This window comes from Symphalangus syndactylus, chromosome 14 (assembly GCF_028878055.3).
Source record: "Symphalangus syndactylus isolate Jambi chromosome 14, NHGRI_mSymSyn1-v2.1_pri, whole genome shotgun sequence".
NCBI lineage: Eukaryota > Metazoa > Chordata > Mammalia > Primates > Hylobatidae > Symphalangus > Symphalangus syndactylus.
In genome coordinates this window covers 47,040,079-47,059,166 of record NC_072436.2, presented here as the reverse complement: position 1 = coordinate 47,059,166, position 19,088 = coordinate 47,040,079, and the positions used below count along the sequence as shown (strand labels likewise).

At 48.2% G+C, this 19,088-nt stretch overlaps 1 protein-coding gene across 10 annotated transcripts; it reads right to left on the bottom strand.

Annotated features, from left to right (window-relative positions):
- Nucleotides 1-5,757: 5,757 nt before the first annotated feature.
- LOC129463118 (uncharacterized) lies at nt 5,758-16,182 on the bottom strand. Of its 10 annotated transcripts, none has more exons than XM_063616681.1 (4): nt 15,112-15,296; nt 12,768-14,996; nt 12,414-12,504; nt 5,758-12,029 (listed from the first exon to the last, which is right to left on the bottom strand). In XM_063616681.1, exon 4 carries the CDS (start codon nt 6,867-6,869, stop codon nt 5,928-5,930), a length of 942 nt encoding a protein of 313 aa, XP_063472751.1. In that variant the 5' UTR covers nt 6,870-12,029; nt 12,414-12,504; nt 12,768-14,996; nt 15,112-15,296; the 3' UTR covers nt 5,758-5,927. The 10 variants fall into 10 exon arrangements, 9 of the variants coding, with proteins under 9 accessions (XP_063472751.1, XP_063472754.1, XP_063472755.1 ...); XM_063616687.1 differs by having other exon boundaries at nt 11,329-12,029; nt 13,004-13,079; nt 14,837-15,296; XM_063616684.1 differs by lacking the exon at nt 15,112-15,296 and adding an exon at nt 15,305-16,182 and having other exon boundaries at nt 12,414-14,996.
- Between the last annotated feature and the right edge of the window lie 2,906 nt (nt 16,183-19,088).

Genomic DNA, 19,088 nt, shown 5'->3' with positions numbered 1-19,088 from the left:
GAAAACTGCACTCGTGAGGTTTTTCCACCCTGAGATGACCTACACGGCAGCGGTGGACAGCACCTGCCTCGTCTTCTCCTCTTTGAAAAAAAGAGAGAGAGAGAGTCCCCTTTCCTTTCACTTTCTCCCTCCAAAACAGCTGCCTAAAGAGATCCACGGAAACTTTATTTCCTGGGAGCGACCTGAGAGAAAACAGAGGCACCAGGTTCCATCAGGGGACGACACCGTGCTCTAGGACCCTGTTTTTCTTGGCCATATTAAAGTCATTTGGAAACAAACAAATCAACTCTGAAATGGGAAGGAGGGGGGAAAAACAGTTTCCAAGAAAAAAAATAATTATATTGACAGCTTCTGAAACTAACAGACTGAATAGCAAAGCCAAAAGAAAAGTATCCTCAAAGTAACCTTGGAAATAAAAGCATCGGGAAGGAGCAGAGGGAGAGGGGGACGTCCGCTAAGGAGTGGCGAGAGGCCCCAGCCGAGTCGGGTCGCGGGCGGGCGGGCGGACTGGGAGCAGAGCGGAGGCCCAGCCAGCGAGGCCGCCGAGCCAGGCCCGGCCGTGTACCCAGGCTTTGACGGCTGCCATTCAGGGTGGACGATGCCTAAAGATTCCACCGCTAGTATTTTTTTTATTAATATTTTTTATTTTTTATTTCTGGACTGACTCAGATAAAGGAATTTAGAAAGACTGAGCACCAGCCGCTGCACTTCTCTGGACTTCTCTCCTCAATCCGTTGCCAACTTTGATTGAATGGGTGCTGTGGATGTGATTATATAATACTGCCATTTCCAAGCAGTGTTTTTGGTAGGTTTTAATAAACAGACTTTTCAAAAGACGGCAATATAGAATTGTTAGATCCGTTGTTGATCTAAAAATATTTGCTTTATATTTTCATTAAATGACTTCTTTTAATATTTTATTCAGAATACTTATGAACTGCTGCAAAACGGTAATTTATTTTTCCCCAGATCTTGTATTACGTGTTTTTTTCAGACGAGCACAAATCAAAATGAAATGAAAATATGGACAGTTGTTAGGTAATAAGGGTATCTTTTGATGTGATCATTTGATTGTAATTTAATTTGAGTAGTGATTCCGTAAGAGCTGATCGAGAAAATAAATTTGTTAGAATGAAATAGTCTGTGTCTGATGCGTAAACACTGTGTGGGAAGAAAAGAGTTCTTTAAGAAATATTTTTTTACTAATGAAAATCCCTAAGTAATAGCGTTGAGGAAGTAGAGCCTGCCTGCTCCACTTAAGGTAGTTTTGGAAATCTAGAGTAAAGCATAGGCATTGCTGAGACAGCTAGTATTTTAACATAGTAGTCACTCCTCGATGATCCATAAATTCACAATATTTTTCTCTCCCTTAATTTTAGTGGATGTCTTTAGTGTTTTCAGGTGAGATTGCCTAAATATTAACCCTTTTCTTGGAGATACCTGTGTTTCTGATCGGAAGATTGAACGATATTACCAGTAAAAATGAGCCAACTGGTTATTAATGGTTAATACAGCCCCTCCCCCCAAGTTCAGCTTCTTTTTTCTTCTCCTGTCCCCCTCCCAACATGTTCCTGTCTCCTTTCTCTTTTTCTCAAGACTATAGTTGTTAAGACTGGCTTATAAGTCTTATAAAATATTTTGATATCAATTACTTCCCATCAATAACTATATGTAATTAAATTTAAATTATTAAGCTTTGGGGTTTTTTTTTCCCCCTGTAATGAAAGAATATAGTTCTAAAATCCTGATTATGGTCCACACTGCATACCCTCTGTGCAATTACCAACTCAGACTTAAGGTTCTATATTTCTGTGTTTTTGTCTCTCCCCAGTATGATTCTATATCTTCTTTACTGGTGCAGGGGGTTTTAGGTAACCTTTTACATAAACCCTGCAGAGTGGTCACGCTGATCAAGTTAATGTTTCAATATTTACAATGTGGGAAAGTGAAAGTGTAATGCCTCAGGTTGTGAGTACTTAAGACGCTAAAGGCTCGGCTTAGTTGAGTCCCTATATATTGTTCTTAAAATAAAAGTATTTAGCAGTGATAGAGCAACGATTTTACAGACAAATTCTCCCCAATCTCACTTAGCTGTCACTCACTTTTTTCCTCCTTCTCTCATCTTCACTCCCTCTCCCTGTGATATCAATGCAGGGGTTAAAAAACCCGGAAAACTGTGAGAGCAACAAGGAACAGTTATTTCTCCCAGACAGGCCCTGTGTCACTTTCATAAATCAAGCCCAGCCAGATGGCCATGTATTGGGTTGCATTATTTTAAACACCAAATCGTACTAAAAATCACAATCATTTTGATTTGTGAAATCTGAAAAAGGCCACATGTATTAAACAGAGAGAAGAAAAAAATGAAGACAAGAAACCACAATTTACTTTTCTTTGCCTTCTTGTTCCGTATTTCTCTTGCTGCTGTAATCCCTATGCCCAGCAAATTTACAACCTGGAGTGGGGGTGGGGGAGAAGTTCACCATTTTGGGGGTGTCTAGAAAGGCGAGCAAAGAAGTCCTAATTGGAAAGCTGAGGACTGGTCAGGTTGTTTTTATGTGGTGGATACTACTGGCAGGTGAGATGGAATCTTGTTTTTCCTATGGGAATGGTGGTGGTTGATTAGACAAGTAATGGGTCTATTAAAAAAATTTTAGGAGGTATCTACTTACTTGATTTAGCTGACAACAAAAGAGCTAACATTAGATTTCACACTGTTTTCTATTAAAAAGCAAACTTTGCTGATTACTTTGGAAGAATCCCTGATTTGGGGGTAGCAGAGTAACTTTGGAGAAGCTGGGAAAGCAAACCCATGTTGTTTCATTATTTGCATTTTATAAAGTGAGCTAATGCTTGCACCCCATTTTTTTAATCAATCCTTTGAATGTAATTACAAAATGAAATTCATGGTTGAAAAACAAAAGAGGGCAGATATAACTGAGAGGTTTTGTGCTAAGGCTTATATTGTTACACATGTAAATAATGAAAATATTGTTATATATCACCAGATCTTTTTAATGAATTTGGTCATTGTGTTCCTTTGCAGCGCAAGTGTCTTGTGCTTCGTAAAGTGCCCATTTGTTTCCTCCATTCCAATCCAACCCCCCCTCCCCTTCCAACCCAAAGGAAAGTGACAAAGTTCTGTTCCATCAGCCTTGCTAATCCCAAGCTAGGCCCACTTACAGTTTACAGTCTCCTGTGGCTCTTGATCAGTTGTCCAAGCCTCCGTCGGTCACCTCACTCCCACAACCATCTTCCCCTGGCAAGTCTGTGCGATAAATCATTCAAGGTGGATTGAAAATAGTCACTTTGCTATTGTTGCTCTGCCTTTTTTTTTTTTTTTTTTTTTTTTTTAGTACTTAGCCAAGGACTACTTCTTTGTTCCGAATAGAACTGTTCATTATTGATCTTAGCAATTCCCTTTGCTGCCCTGTAGCCTCCAGTGTTTGCTCATGACCATGCTCATAATCTGTTTTGTATGAATGGTTTTGAACATTCAGAGAATAATTGGTTCTAATATTAAATGCAGTATATACTATTGATAGTTTTATCGATAAGTGTAATATTTTAAATAATTTTAACAATTAAATTTGTTTTTTAAATTATATATTTGTAAAGTATTTATCCTGTTGAAAGCAACAATATATTGTTGTATTTATTCGTTTATTTTTGTAATAAATGATCAACCTCTTCAAGCTAAATCAAAAATGATACTTTTATATATTTATACAAAAATGTACTTTAAGAGATGGGCATATTTGCACTAATTTGTATGTAAATTGAGTAAAATCCATTAATAACTTGTAGCTTTCAGTACTAAATTGAAGGAAGAAACATTCTCTCCACATGGAGTTTAGTTTGCCCAAGTTCCAGGGTAATTAATCAACTCTAAAATGGATGCAACAAGTATTGGCACTGGATGCAGACTTGAAATTAATTATTTAAAAGGTGGACCTGATTGTTTTTTTAAGGCAGAAAGACAGAAATTAAAGAATTTTCTTCTTTCATGAAATGCACGTGGCTGGCTGCAACGATTAGAGCAGATGCTACGTTTCAGTGATAACCTAATACCTGACTGTGCTCAGACATCTACGTTGGGAAAGGGAGTGGTAATAAGTGTTGGGAGTTTGAGGTTATCAGTGACCCAGAAGCAAGGTGATGTGAAAAAAGAAGAGTTGTGCTAGACTGAAGAAAAAAACTTAGATGATCTATAAAATGACTGAGTGGAGAAGCCCTTTGTCCTAGTCCAGCTACTAACAGCATAAGCAATCAGCACAGGTGTTGTCGTTGTTGTTGCTGCTGCTGCTGTTGTTGTTGTTAAGAGTGATGCATTTGAGAAGTGTGGGGCAACCTCTCAGGCTCTCCAAGTTCTGTAGGTCGGTTGGTCATCTCAGCTCCTCAGGGCTGCTGGTCTGAGGGCCTGAAGTTCACCCATGTGACCTCCTGGGTGCGGGATCCCCACAGTAGGCTTGACGTTGATTTCAATAAGGAAAGCAGAAGGCTCTGCGTTTGCATCCTGAACTTTGCAGCCTAGGACAGGAAATAGTGCGCAGGCTGGGGGAGCTGGGGGTGGGGGCAGCGGAGATAGCAGGAGGGGTACTTGTGTAATCAGATTCTTTGATTTTGTTAGCCTGGCTCATGGCCTATTAATTAGATTACTCTCTCTTTCATTCTTGATTTCACATCCGTGTTTGTTCCTGTATCCTAAAATGTGGGCGCGAGCTTGGCGAGCAGGAGCCTATGATGTCACTGCCGGCCAGAGGCGGCCGCCTGGCCTTCTGGCGGGCTGTGGGCTGCGTTCTTGATGAGTCCGGTCTTCCTCAAGGAAGAGTTGGCTCTGGAAGTGACCTTAGAGGGGTCTGGGAAGAGGGTAACAGTCATTCTCGTGGCGGCACGATGTGTGCGCTAGTGTGTGCGCGCACGTGCCGTGTGCATATGGGTGCGCGTGAGGGGAGGGGGAAGCGGAAATTCGCAGTCTGGACCCCGAAGCCCTAGGGGTACAGGCGACTGGGTCAGGTGTAAGGCCTGCCTCCGGTGAAAACCCCGGATCAGAAGAGGCGGAGGGGGAGGGGACCCGAGGCAGCCGGGCGTCCAAAGCTCGCTTCTCTCCGGGAGGGAGGGCAGGGCTGGGCGCGGAGGTGGGGCGGTGGCGGTCGCGGTGGGGCGGCCGGGTCCCTGCTCGGCCCGGCACGGCCGGGCGGCCAGACTGTGGCAGCTGCTGCGGGTCCCACAAGTTGTTTTCCTCGTGGCGACCATTCAGCAAAACGCACGAACCTTTCTCAAAGATTTAAATTTCGCGGATGAATTACCATACACCGGTTGCTTAGCAACTAAATTCAAGCAGGGCTGAGAATATGCAAGCTTTTTGTATTCTCATTAATAAAAATGCCACTCTGACACAGCAACCCGACTTTGGATCACTGCAACTTCTGTAAAAGCCGTAGGAGAATACAAACCGATCCTGCCTTTCAATTACAGATCAAAATGGCTTGAAACGCGATGTTTTGTTCATCTATCTTCCTAAAAAGCGATGTAAAAAATAACGGCTTTCAAGAGCAATAGTAAATTCTTCTTTTTTTTTTAATGGAGTTGTCTATCGGGGTTACTGATAATTGTCAACTGAACCCTTTTGAAGCACAGGTTTAAATAAACCTTTCCATAAACATTTCCACTCTCTCCCTCAGTCCCTTCAACCCTCTGATCCTGTTCTTCCCCAGCCTCATAATAACAATTATTATTATTATTATTATTATTATTATTCTGGAAACACTCAGGCCTGTGGAGCCCTAGAGACTAAACGGCAGTCAGCAGAGTAATGAGCAAACCTGGGGGCTGGAGAAAGTCCAAGGAATTGAGGAGCGAAGGAAAGGGAAACTTCTGAAAGTTTCCCTGGAAGGTTGAGGGAGTTGCTGGAGGCTGGATTCGGATCAGGTTCCAGAGGTTCTGGCGATAACTTTCTGGAGGGCTTGTGGAGGGAAAGGTAGAAATGCCTGTGGGTCTCTGCGCGACGTTTGCGGATTTTCCGTTCTGGGGGTGCAGCCTCCTCGCGGGAGAATTGAGTTGCCGCCCCCGCTGCTGACAGTGGAGTTCAGAGGGGCTGAGTTCAAGGCCTGGCTGACCAGGGCTTTCTCTGAAATCCACCTCTCTGCCGTCCAGGGCCCTGGAGCCCTGGAGCGGAGGACAAAGTAAAGACGGATCTGGACCCGTGACCCCTTGGGTCTTCCAGGACTGTGGCCCAGCCCACAGACCAGGGCCTGAAATTGACGTGGGGGGCGTACTCTGTCTTCCCGAAGGATGCTGCGCGTGGAAGGAGATGCGCTGACTTGTTCTAACCCGTAACCTTTGGCTCGGGTCCCCATGTGCGGGCAGAAGTCAGAGCGGAACAGCCTAGTGCACTGGCAGGGCTCGTTGTGTGGGAAGACACCGAAGTCTAGGCAGCTGGGACTGCGGAGTGGAGGCAAGGCCGGAGGCGGCCGGCGGCTTTGTGAAAGTTTCGCGCCGCCAGGCCCTGCGCGCCTCACTGGGCGGTGGAGTTTTTGGGCAGCCCCCGGCGCTTGGCCCACGCCTCCGCTTCCCGCGTGTGGGAAACTCGAGCACCCTACAGGCACCAGGGTAGACTGCCTGTGCCTGGCCTGCTGACGGTCGCTCCCCCAGGCCCCGTCTCGGCCCGAGAACTGCAGGCCTAGGCCTACGGGGAGATCCTGAGACCGCGGTGTGCGGGCGCCGGCAGCAGGGCAAGGCAGGGACTGTGTCCAGTCCGCCCGCCAAGGAGATCGCGCGCCGGCTTCTCTTCTGAAGCTGCAGACGGAGGTCGTGGTGAGCCTTAGAAAGATCCCGGGACAAAGGCGAAACCCCAGATTAATCCCCATAAGATTCCTAGGGAGCCATTCCCCCTTCCCCCCGCACTTCGGCAAACATGAGAACTTTAGAGGTGCCGCGTCCCCAAGTCAGCCTGGACGCTTAAACCCCACAATTGACTCCATTTAACCCGATTTCTTTCTAGTGAGTACCAAGAAACAGTGGAACTTAAACCGTAAGTGGAAGTATTTGCTGTATTATAACACGCTCAGAGGCATTAGAGTTCGTTTTTTTTTCCAGTAAAACATACATAATAAACAGGGAGCCATTTATTTACAAATACAAATGTCCTAGACAAGCCACATTCCACGTATGTAATTCATTAATGGAATTTGTTCCTTTTTCTTCCTTTGGAAACAGAAATTTTTGCTTTTAAAAATGGCTTGGTCTTGGGGAGGGGCTGGGTAGGAGAGTAGTTTACCTGTTCTTTGAAAAGGGAGAAGTGTCCAGCCAATTCCTGTTTCGAAAGAATGCTAAACAATATAAAATAACCTTTTAAAATAGATGGAGAGGCTTTTGTTTTCTTTTTTACTCTTCAGAAAAGAAGTTTGTTAATTGTAGCTGCTGTCACCAGAATTGCCCAGTGGAAATGGACTGTTAATATCACCCTAGTTGACACGTGCGTGTGTGTATGTGTGCACGCACATGCGTGTGAACAAAATTGCATTTTAAGTGCCTTAAGCTGGATGGGAATATATCAAAATTGTGTCTGTAAAATGTACTCAGTTGCCACAGTTTTAGAAATGTCTGTGGAAATGTGCCCACCAGCCTGCCTCCTTCCTGAGAGTTTATATCTAGGTAGAGTGTTAGGTGATGACTTCCTAGTCACCGGTATGGCCAGGATCAGTTACCTGGTGAAACTGAGTCTGGTCTTTAATTCAATAAGTTTTCTCTAAGTGAATCTCCTTTCCCTATAAGTTGATAGAGGGGTGTTGTTTGAGGGAGAGTTGTCCAGAGGAAGGTGGAATCAAGTGTGAATTATCTGTGTGACCCAGTGAGCAGTGAACAGATATGAAAAGTGCAGAATACACCTGAGGTATGTCTGGGGCTTTGTAAGGTCCTAACACTAGACATGAGTACATAGGACAAAAAGAATGATCACTACTGTCCATGTTTCATTATTGTAGCTAAAAAATAATGGAATGGACATTGAGAGGGAAGCAAAAACTTTTTTAATTTTTTTTTTTTTTTAAAGAAAAGGGACAAGAGGTGTTCTGATGAGCTTCCTGGGAGACCACACATTAGCTCTGTCCTCCAGGACTGCCTCTCCACATAAGGCAAGCCCATTAAGTCTGCTGGAACATTGCACACTGAAGTAGTATAGACGTTCATTTCAAAGAATTTTCCTTGAGCCAGCAATAAAATAAAAGGTGTCAAAACCCACCACCCTCATTGTACCCAGGTTTAGACAGGGATACTTCCAGGTGTGAGTGGTGATAGCCAGATTTGTTCCTTTCTGCCCCTATCAAGGTCTCACAAGGAGGGTGATTCTGTGTTTCACTTACATTTCCAAGGTTGAAAACTCTCCTGCAGAATTAAAAAATAAATTAAATAGGTCTAATCAGAAAGCATAGTATCACCCAGAAACTAACCAAATGAAAACAAATGTCTTAGTAGCTTGGTCTTCAGAATCCTTAGGTGACAATAGTGAAAAAGCCATCATAGAACAAAACAACATCTACGAACTATTTTAAATTACCATTTCATGGGGAGAAATCTTTCAAATTTCAAAATCGCTCAGGCAAGTCTACTGATTCTACTTTGTACGCCTTAAAGACTTCTGCCAAGCACAGCTTTAAAAACGTTTCACTCCTGAAAGAAGGTCTTTTAACTCTTCCAAGAACTATTTAATAGTTGTCCTGAATGTTTTTAACAAGAGAAGGATGTTAAGTGAGTGGCCTTGAGTCCCAAGCAGTCTGAGGGAATAGAAGTGGTGGACACTCAAAGGCACGGAGCAGCCTGCACCTGAAACGGGCTTTCTGCTTTTCAGTGAGGAGGGCTGGCCGAGCTCAGCAGTATTTACATATGTATCTGATCCCACGGGCTTTCCTCTATTTATCAAAGAGGAGGGCCTGCAGGTGAAGGGGTGGAAGTGAGGGGAGAGAAAGACCAAAAGAGAGATCAGTTACCTTTCCCCTTTGTTCCTGGGCCTTGAACTGGGGCTTCAAGGGGAGGAATAAAAGCCCCCAGGGAATGAAGCTTCCACCTCCATTTGCATCATCCTGACGCCCCCGCCAGAAAACCAAGTGCTGGCTGATTTGGGGCAAAATGGTAACTTGAGGAATCCCAGTGTGAGTGTGTTACATAACATACAGAATCCTCTGTGGGGAGAGGTGCACTCACTTGATTTTCTCCAAATGACTGTGTGCAGGCAGAAAGCCCTAGAAAGGAGGAATGAAGACAAGTCCAATAGGAAGACTGTGGGGAAATGGGGAAACGTGTAGCCATATATGACAGGGCACATGTAAGCTTGTGTGCAGGTAAAGTCATACCTGCACCCTCTGTGTGCCAGAGCATCCTTCAGAGATCCTGCCTAGAGCTGCACCTTGGCTAAGCAGGAGTCCATACTTTACAATGGTGGTATGGTGGGGGCAGTGGTACCCAAGACTACTGGGATCTGGTTGCCCTGTGGGGTGGTAGGAGCCAGGTTAGTTCACAACTGTGTCATCCTCAACCAGCTCTTTTTGTCAGAACCCTCAAATCCTTAGCCTGGGCGGGCAGATTACCCCCTCCTCTGTGCGCCCTGTTGTGCCCACCGCAGTCGCCCTGCGGTGGCAGGAGAGCTACTCATTCAGCAGTAGCAGTATTGCGCCGCTGCAGCATCCCGAGGTCACATTCAGAAAGCCCGTTCTTCCAGGACAGCATTGCCCCAATACTGCAGGCAGGGCGACCCGTGTTTATCTGCCCTAGGCACGGAGGGGAGATTGTAACCAACGGAAAAGAATCTCGCAGAAGGGGAGCTGGAAGAGGGCAGTTGATCCTGGGCAGATCCTCTGCGCCAGGCCCTCTCCGCTGGGGGCGAGCCCGGAGGGAACCGAGGGGCCCGGGAGGGGGAGCTGCTGAAGGCGCGCAGGCTGACAAAGCTGTAACAAAGGCTCCCTACAAAACTAGTACTAAGGATCTTTAAAGGATCACACACCTTGCAGGCGTGTCCCCAGCTCCCGGGACGCAGAGCCCGCTGATTGTTCCCCCGGGCTCCGCAGACGTGCCCGGGTTGTCAGAGGTATGGGGCTGGAAGTCCAGCGTCTCGGCCTCGGCCCCTGCGCTCCCACAGGCCTGCGCGGGTAGGGGTAGGTGCCCGCGCCTGGGCCCGCGGAGCTTTGGTCATGGCTGTTTCCCGGGAGGCTCAGTTAGGCGGCAGCCTTGCTGGGCAACATGCCTCGCCCTTGGTTGATCCGGGAAGGTCGCGGGCTGCAATCTGGCCTGACGAGGCAGGCCCTGAAGTCTCCCCGCTGGGCGAGCAGAAGAGCGTTCGAGAAGCCGGGAGCTGATGGGGTTGGCGGGGCGTCTGAGTCACCCGAGCTGCAGAACGGACGCCCCCACGACGCGCTGTGGGCACTCACAGCAGCTAGTTGGGCATTTCCCAGCAGCCAAGGCTGCGCACTCCGCCCCCGCTGAGGTCCCCTTTGGTTCCCGAGGACCCAGCTCCTCCCGCCCCTCTACTTGGCGCCCCCTGCCACCATAGAACTCTGGGGCGACCCTAGGCCCCGACCTCCAGCTGGTGGGTAGGAATTGGTGGGAAAGGATTGGCGCCCCAGCACCGGGAGACTGGAAAAGTTGAAATCAACGCAGGAGAACAATTGGGAAAAAGTTAAGAAAAAATCACGCGGAGGACCTCCAACTTCACCCCCACACCCCCACGGGGTTCTGAAGGCTCCGGCACAGCTCCTACAGGCGTCTAGGAGTTGGTGGGAGAGGCGCTGCTCTGGCACCTCGCGGTCTCAGGAGTGGGGCTCAGCGCAGAGCAGGCGGCAGTGAGGAGCTCAGGGCCCGAGTTCAGGGCTGGGAACAGGTGCAGGAACCGATCAGGCAGGAGTGTTTCTCCTCCCCTGACAAAGTGGGTGGTGAGAACACAACTCCGGGAAAGGGGTAGGCGTGGATGTAAAATATAGTCAGTGACTGTTCCCCTACTTCTTGGTGTCCCCTTTCTTGAACTCAACCCAGGAGAAGCTCAGAAGCATCGCTGCAGACCTCCAACTTCCAGCTGCGGGCACCAACCGGCCAAGCCTCCCAGAGCCCAGGTCTGCCAAAGCTGGTCCAAGCCCTCAGGCCAGACCTCCAGACACCTTCTCTATCCACCCCCCACCCCCGCTGGCCTGGGGTAGGCTAGGGCTTCCACTTCCCAAATGGCTGCTGCCTTGGGGCCTGCTCTGAAATTCCAGCCTGCTGGTCTGGCTTGGGCAGAGGAGGGGGAGGCAATGAGTGACACAAGCCCCCACCCCTGGTTACAAACAGTGCAAATGAGATGCATTTAGGCTGATCACGCTACTGTATTTTATGCAACTTAATGTGTCTATGTCTTGTCAACTCTTCTAGTCAGGAAGAATAGCAGAAAAAAATCTTCAAAGATTTTCTATGTGTGTGTGGTTTCCAACTATAATTCCAAATAGGACAGTGGGGTGAGGGTGGGGCAGGGAGACTTGCTGACATGAACAACATTATATAAACCCTCCTAAAATGCAATCTTAAGCCACAAAGAAAGAACGGAAAACAGGTGGGGATGGTGGTGGTATTACCTTAGACACCTAGGGGTTCAAAAAGCTCAGTGAAATGAAATGGGCCTGGGGTATTCTCCCTTTGGTGCCTCCCTAGGGACAAGCCCCTTTGGCCTGGGTTATGGCTGCTAGCAAGAGACCTTGATGAAATTAGGTGGATTCCGGCTGGGAAAAGTTCAAGGCTGTAATATTTCTTTTAAAGAAATAAACTCATTTATATTTATTTGGGTACAGGGGACAGGTCCTGAACAATGTGTACACCCACCTAGGGGAGTGTCAAGGGTGCCCTAGGAGGGGATAGGTTTTGTGACACAAAGGAGGCCCTGAAGGGGCGATGGAGTGTCTGTTCTCCTCTTTATGTCCATTTTCAAACAAGTTGTAAGTAGAGGAAGTCTGCCTCCAACTCTCACCAGACTCTCCCACCAGATGTCCTGGGAACTGAGTGATGTGGGTCTCCTGTAAGGTAAGTGGAGGGGGTGCCAGGTTCTAGGAGACAAATAGCTTCTGGTATTGTGCCCCAGTCCTACTTGTGCAGTTCCCCATGCACTTTGGGAGAGCTCTGGAACTCCCTGTAGGACAGCTGGACAGGATCACAGAGTCAATAAACCCAGAGCCAGCACCACCGCCAGCCCTTCAGGCTTCTTTGCCTCTGACACCAGAAAAGGGAACAACTGATTGTCTTTTCCCTGTTCAGGGACTCTGCCTCTCCACCGCACCCCCCACCCCACCCCCCTGCACCCACTCCGAGCCAGGCTTAGTGGTGGGCAGATCCCAAGCTGAACTTGTTTGCTGGGAGTCCTTGCTGGAAGTTATAAGACGAGCCTTGTGGCAGCCTCTTACCCCCTCTTTCAAGGGGTGTCCAGGGTCAGCAGAGAATTTGCTTGAGGGGAGCCTGTGGGTCCTCTGAGTTCTCAGGGTGCCTCTTGGTGCCCTGGAACAGAAAAGAAATTGTTGTGGACACCTCAGGCTCTCCTCTTTAGAACTGCCTCTGGGGTCAACTGTCCATTTACAGAAAGTGACTAGCTGCACCTTCAGGACTCAGGGCCATGATATATAAGCTGCCCACAGTCTAGGCCAGGCCAAAGAGGCTTGTCCCTAGGGAGGCACCAAAGGGAGAATACCCCAGGCCCATTTCATTCCACTGAGGTTTTTGAACCCCTGGTTGTCTGAGGTAATACCACGCCATCCTGTTACCTGTGCAGGATTCCTTCCCTGCTGTATTTCTTGGCACTGCCTGAGGTGTGAGCTGCCCCACTGCAGGGCAATTAACTCTGACAAATAGAAATGGGGAGGGGGGATCATGTGCTTCACATCAACAGAAGAGGCCACCCAGTGCTCAAACAGTATCGAAACTTTTTGCTGCTTAGCAGAGGAGTGTGCTTGTCACTAGCAGCTCAGGTTTCTGCCATGCACCCTGGGCATTTCCATACCAGCCTGGTAAACACATCAGAACCAGATGCTGCTGCTGCTGCTGCTGCTGCTGCTGCTGCTGCTGTAGGCTTCCACCTAGGAGGGAGGTGAAGGGGAAATACTCCAAGCCAGGGACTTGAAGTTCATTGTTCCAAAACCTGCTTGTGTCCTGAAGAGCTAAACTACGGGACAATGAGCAGAGATGACTTACACCAAGATGAACTGCTGGCTCCTCCAAGTGCCCAGCTGCCTAGCCTGCCTGCTTCATAGCGACTAAAGAATCCCTACTAACTGCCCCCTCCTTTCTGCTCATGGACTCCAGCAGAAATTTATTCCCTTCCTCCCTCCAGGCCTCCTCCTCCTATCCCAGAATGAACAGGGACTTCCATTTGGGATAAGAAGGGGTGTCAATCAAGAGGCAAGGAGGGTTGGCAAATCATCTTCAGTAATAAATAAACCCAGCTACACAGTAGCCTTTACACCAATATACTGTTCTCAGTAACCTTTTCAGTCACTTAGCCTATGACAAGCTAAAGGCATTTCAACCCATGAGCAAAAACAAAATTCAAAACATAGGCCTAATTCCTTCTTTCTCTTTGCTGTCTGAGTTCCCCATTCTTCATTTCCTCACCTTCCAAACATCCCAATAGCCATTACCCCATCTGAAGAATTGAAACACTTGTTCCTTAAAATCTTCTAGGGTCTGCCGGATTATCAGAGTAATTGAAGAGAGAAAGCACCCCTGCTCCACCCCAATTCTGCATCCAAACTAAGTACCATGTATTGTGTAACCACCATCATCAATTACACTTTGCGTAACTTGGCAAAGCCGGAAAGGAAGACTCCATTATTTACCAGCAGTAGCAATAAACTTTACTGAGAAAAGTAAGTTCAACACTGACCATGAATACCTACTGGAGAACTTTTTGAAAACATAACCTCTGTTTTTTTTAACCTCCTATTTTGGGGAAGGAGTGCGGTAAAAATGTTAGGTAGCAGAATTTTAAAACAGCTTGATTACGTCAATCGGGTTTGGAGTTCTCAACTCCAGTCATTAGTAATAAAGTCATTAATAGTCATAATTGGTATTTAATTGCTTGATCTGATTGGTGTTTTATTCCTGATTCCATTTAGTTTCATGGAGAGGTACAGGTGGTGCAGTCAGTAAACGGAAGCCAGCCATTTGCAGGCAACTTTTCAAGCATAAGGGAAAGTACTTTTGTTATATTTGCAGACATGTGTCTCACACATTTCCCCCCTGCTTTTGGTAAACTATCTAAGAATAAACATTACAGATCTGGGTTTTAATTTCTCCAGATGGGATCATAAAGTACCTAGGAAGTGTGTGTGTATATAGATATGATATAGAATTGAGGTCACATGGCTGCTGTTCACACTGCAAGTCAAAAAGAAACTCAATGCTCAATGCGAACGCAGAAAGAACTGAACAACTGAACCGCCAGTGGAATCCAGTATCTGGGCAAGTTCACTTTATTCCTTCGCAGGAAGAGGGTCAGCGGCGGCCAGCCAATGTTTCCCCCGCTGTTTGAAGAGGGAGGTGAGGAGACTTGCCAGACCTTCCCACGCGCGGGCCGCCTGGGTTCTGGGGCTTTCGTGACGTCTTCCCTCATCGCGCTCCCCACCCCCGAACACACACACACACACACACACACACACACACACACACACACACACACAATCTTCCTTGCTAAGGAAACTTGGTTTCAACCTGGCTCCCCCTTTCAAAACCCCCCGGAGAACTTCCCCTGCATGGATGCCCTGCGCCCGCCGGCTGCGCCCTCTCTCTCCTCAGCCCTGCGCCTCCTGTCCGCTCCCGGGCGCTCTGGACTCACCCGGCACGGTCCTTCCATTCCACGTACAGACAGGAAAACGGCCTCTTCGGGACAACATTTGAAACCACATTTTATCAACATCATCAAAGACCAGAGCACGCACTTCGGGCTCTGAGCTCCGGAGCCCGCTTCTTGCAGAAGACCGGGTATGGGGGAAGGGCTGCAGGGGCGAGAAATCCTGCTTCCAACTGCGATTTCAGCTTTCTTATGGAAATGAACGCGACGGCTCGTTCGCCCCGAGCCCCCCTCCCGTTCCCAGCCCCTCTTCAGCTTACCCTTTCCTCCCGCTAACCCCCGCCCTCCCGGTCCCCGAGTTCCCGCGGCGGCCAGGCTGGTGGGGACGCACTCTCTCTGCGCCCGGGTCTCGGCGCGCGCGGAAACCCGGGCCGTGGTCTCCCCTCCGCCCCGCCGGCCCGCGCACCGCATTAAATATTCATAGGGATGCTACTTTCTTAAAGGAGAACCTACCGCGCGGGAAAGTTCACAGCCAAGGAGAGGCACAAAAGGTCTCCGCGCTGGTTCTCGAGGGCGAGGAGACGCATCCCTTCTTGACAGTGCGCCTCCAGACTGGCATTAAGGAGAGGACTAGGGGATGGGATCACCTATCGTCAAGTGACTTATTTTAGAGGGGGTGGGAGAAGAGGTGAACTTGGTGGTGGAGAGAAAGCGCGCTCCCTAATCACCTGTTAAATAGTTATTTTAAAATTAGCTATCGCATCTGACGCCCTAGGGTCCCCAAGGGCCTTTTCATAGGGGAGTCTGTTTAACTTCACTGGCTTTGGGAGCGAGAAAGTTTGCCCTTTGTTTCTGGAAACACGCCCACTCAGTATGCTTAGGAAACCTTACATTGAACAATTTCCTTGGAGCGGCTAAAACCGCAACAACCAAACTTGCACCTGCCCTATTCTCTTAAAAACAGAGCAGCGGCTGTGAGCGCTGGGGCGGTAAGTAAGGGCAGAGAAAGGGGCTGTCGTCTGCGTTCCAGCTCTCCTACCCGCACGTCCGGGACGTCTTTCCGCCCGCGCACCGCGGTCACTTGCAGCCGGCGCTGGCTGCTTGAGCCCGCGGCCGGGTCGCCCGGCTTCTCTCCGGGAGAGTGGCCAGGGCCTAGGCGCGAGCTCAAGAGGGAGAGAGAAGGGAAAAGAAGAAAGTTCTCCGCCGGCCGCGCGCAGCTCCTCCCGTGAGCGCGCCCCAGCCCTGGGCCGGCCCGACCCGCGATGGGGCCACGCGTAGTGCCAGGCGACTCCCGTGCCCTGTGGCCAGCCCCGCGCGCGCACTCGCACTCACACACACACATACTCACACCCCACGGTTCTTTTTGTTCCGGGCCAGGAGCACTTTCACAAGTGGTTAGAAAGTCTTGGGCGCCATCTAACGGGAGCAGCAAAAAGCTGACGCTGGGTGGAGGTTAGGACCGACAGGAGCCCAGGATGGGCGGAGGACGTCCTGTCTCCCACTCTCTGCGCTCCTGGGTCTTGACCCCCTGCCTCCCAATTACCAGCACCAAAAACATACACACACACTCGAGAACTGCGAAGCCTCCGGAAACCTCCTTGCCCAGGGCCTGAGGGCAGCTCTGATTGCCTGCTCAGGGACCCTCCCCTGAGCCCCAGCCTTGCCTGCCTTCGGGCGTTCCCTAAGGCGCACAGAAGAGGAAGGATCGTTTTGCGCCTGTCTTAATACGGCCCTGGTGCCCTGCAAGCTCTTGCTGGTTTTCCTTTGGCCTGTGATGGAAAGTCCGAAGAAGCCCGAGGCAGGCGCACCTGCTTTTGGAAAGGAACAGCCACGCAATTAAGGCGTTTGCAGCCAGAGGGGCTTTCAGAGGAGAGAGAGGGAGTTCAAAGAGGACAATGGCAAGGAAGCAATTGAGGACTTGGTCTAGCAGTGGCCCCAGGAGAGCTGAAACCTGCGGGTCTCCTGGGAGGAAGGGGTGGTGTCCTGAAGAGCTGTCCTGGGAATTGGGAGCTGCTGTTTGGAAGAGCATGACCAGTGGTGAAGCCCAGGAGGGACCTCTGGAGAGGACAAAGGAAGCTGGACACAGGACAGAGGCACCGGAGGGACTCGCCCATCCAGAGGGGCTGGAGCTTGAGGAGGCGCAGGCCTCCCCGCCAGGGTTCCCAGCCACACCGTGAGGGCCAGTGGTCATGGGAGATAATCGGGAACATGCACTCCTGTTGGGTCAGGAGAACTGGGTGGAGTCTGAGAAGCTAGCAGAATGGGAGTGCCCCTGGCCAGATGTGAAAGCAGGAGAAGGGAAGAGAGGTGCCAGTAAGGCCCAAACCTCTTCTCCTCGGAACCCACAGCTACCACTGGCCCTGGAGTTGAACAGTGTGAGGGACCTATCTTTATGCCTTCAAGCAAAGGGTGAGGCATCCGGAGGTAGCTGGGCAGGTGGCTGATTCCCAGGGAAGATGATAGATCTCACCAGTCCAGGCTCAAAGCTGTTAGAGGACTGAGGCCTTCTATCTGTCTTCCTGTGTTTATACGCAGATTAGAATACCTATTCTTCCTCTGTCACAAATGTTACGGAGGTAGAACACGATGTCAGATGTTCAAAACACTTTTTTATAGTAGTAAAATACGTATGACATATAGTTTACCATTTTTACCCTTTCACGTGCATAGTTCAGGGGCATCAAGTACATTTACACTGTTGTGCAACCATCACCATCATCCGTCTCCAGAACATTTTTTATCTTATAGATCTGAAACTCACTACTCATTAACTAATAATTATAATTCCTATTTTCCCCTGCCCCCAGCCCTTGGCAACCACCATTCTACTTTCTGTCTCTATGAATCTGACTACTCTAGGGACCCCCTATTAGTGGAATCACACAATACTCATCTTTTTGTGACTGGCTTCTTTCACTTAACATCTTCCAGGTTCATCCATGTTGTAGCATGTAGCAGAATTTCCTTCCCTTTCAAGGCTGAATAAGACCCCATTGTGTGTATTTACTACATTTGGTTTACCCATTCATCTGTCCATGGACACTTGAGTTACTTCCACCTTTTGGCCATTGTGAATGATGCCGCTGTGAATATGGGAGTGCAAATATCTCTTGAAGTTCTTGCTTTCCATTCTTTTCAGCATATACCCAGAAGTAGAACTGCTGAATCATAAGGTAATTTTCTTTTTTGTTTTTTGAGGAACTTCCATAGTTTCCCCCAGAAGCAGCACCATTTTTCATTACCATCAGCTATGCACAGAAGTTTTAATTTCTCCACATTTTCACCAACACTTGTTATTTTTTATTTCTTTAGTAACAGCCATCCCAGTTGGTGTGAAGTGATATCTCATTGTGGTTTTGAAACATTTTTTTTTAAAGAGCAAATATTCAAATACAATGAAATAAGACTTGGCAAATTAGCTACAAGTTTTAGCAAGAATGGAAATATCCCAATACTTATTTTAAATCTCTTTTAACTTTCATTTTGTTGTGTTGTGTTTTTGTTTTGTTTTGTTTTTTGTTTTTTGTTTTTTGTTTTTTTGAGATGGAATTTCGCTCTGTCGCCCAGGCTGGAGTGCATTGGTGCAATCTCGGCTCATTGCAACCTCTGCCTCCCAGGTTCAAGTGATTCTCCTGCCTCAGCCTCCCAAGTAGCAGGGACTACAGGCATGCACCACCATGCCCAGCTAATTTTTTGTATTTTTAGTAGAGATGGGGTTTCACTATGTTGGCCAGGCTGGTCTGGAACTCCTGACCTCAGGTGATCCGCCCACCTCAGCCTCCTAAAGTGCTGGGATTACAGGCATGAGCCACCATGCCCAGCCTCTTTTAACTTTTGAATCTAGCTTTAGAAACAGGAAGAAGAGAAATGACAAAAATGGAGAGGTACACAGAACGAACACTATTGGATGATTATGTTTAGGCCCCTGGTTCTAATCAGAAGCTGGAAGCTCAAAGGGCTATATTATTAGTGAGTGCTCTTCCTTTCTTTATTTCTAGAAAGTAACCAGAGATTCACCCTCTCTTAAGTGTAGAAGACAGAAAAAAAATGTTCCTTGTCTTCTTCCTGGATTCCTTGCTGTATTCAAATTGAAATGGAAAGAAATACTAGTGCCTTAGACATTGGCCATGTGGGTGATTGGTGGAAATCTTTGAAGTCCTTTTTCCTAGAAAAGGGCCAAGTAATAGCCACTGTGCAAGCAGGAAGGCTGTCATTCCACGCCTGGAATTCCCTGGTTTTGGAGCTCTCTCAGGGACAAAGTGCCCCTCTATCTCCTCACATGGCTGTATTTGCCATT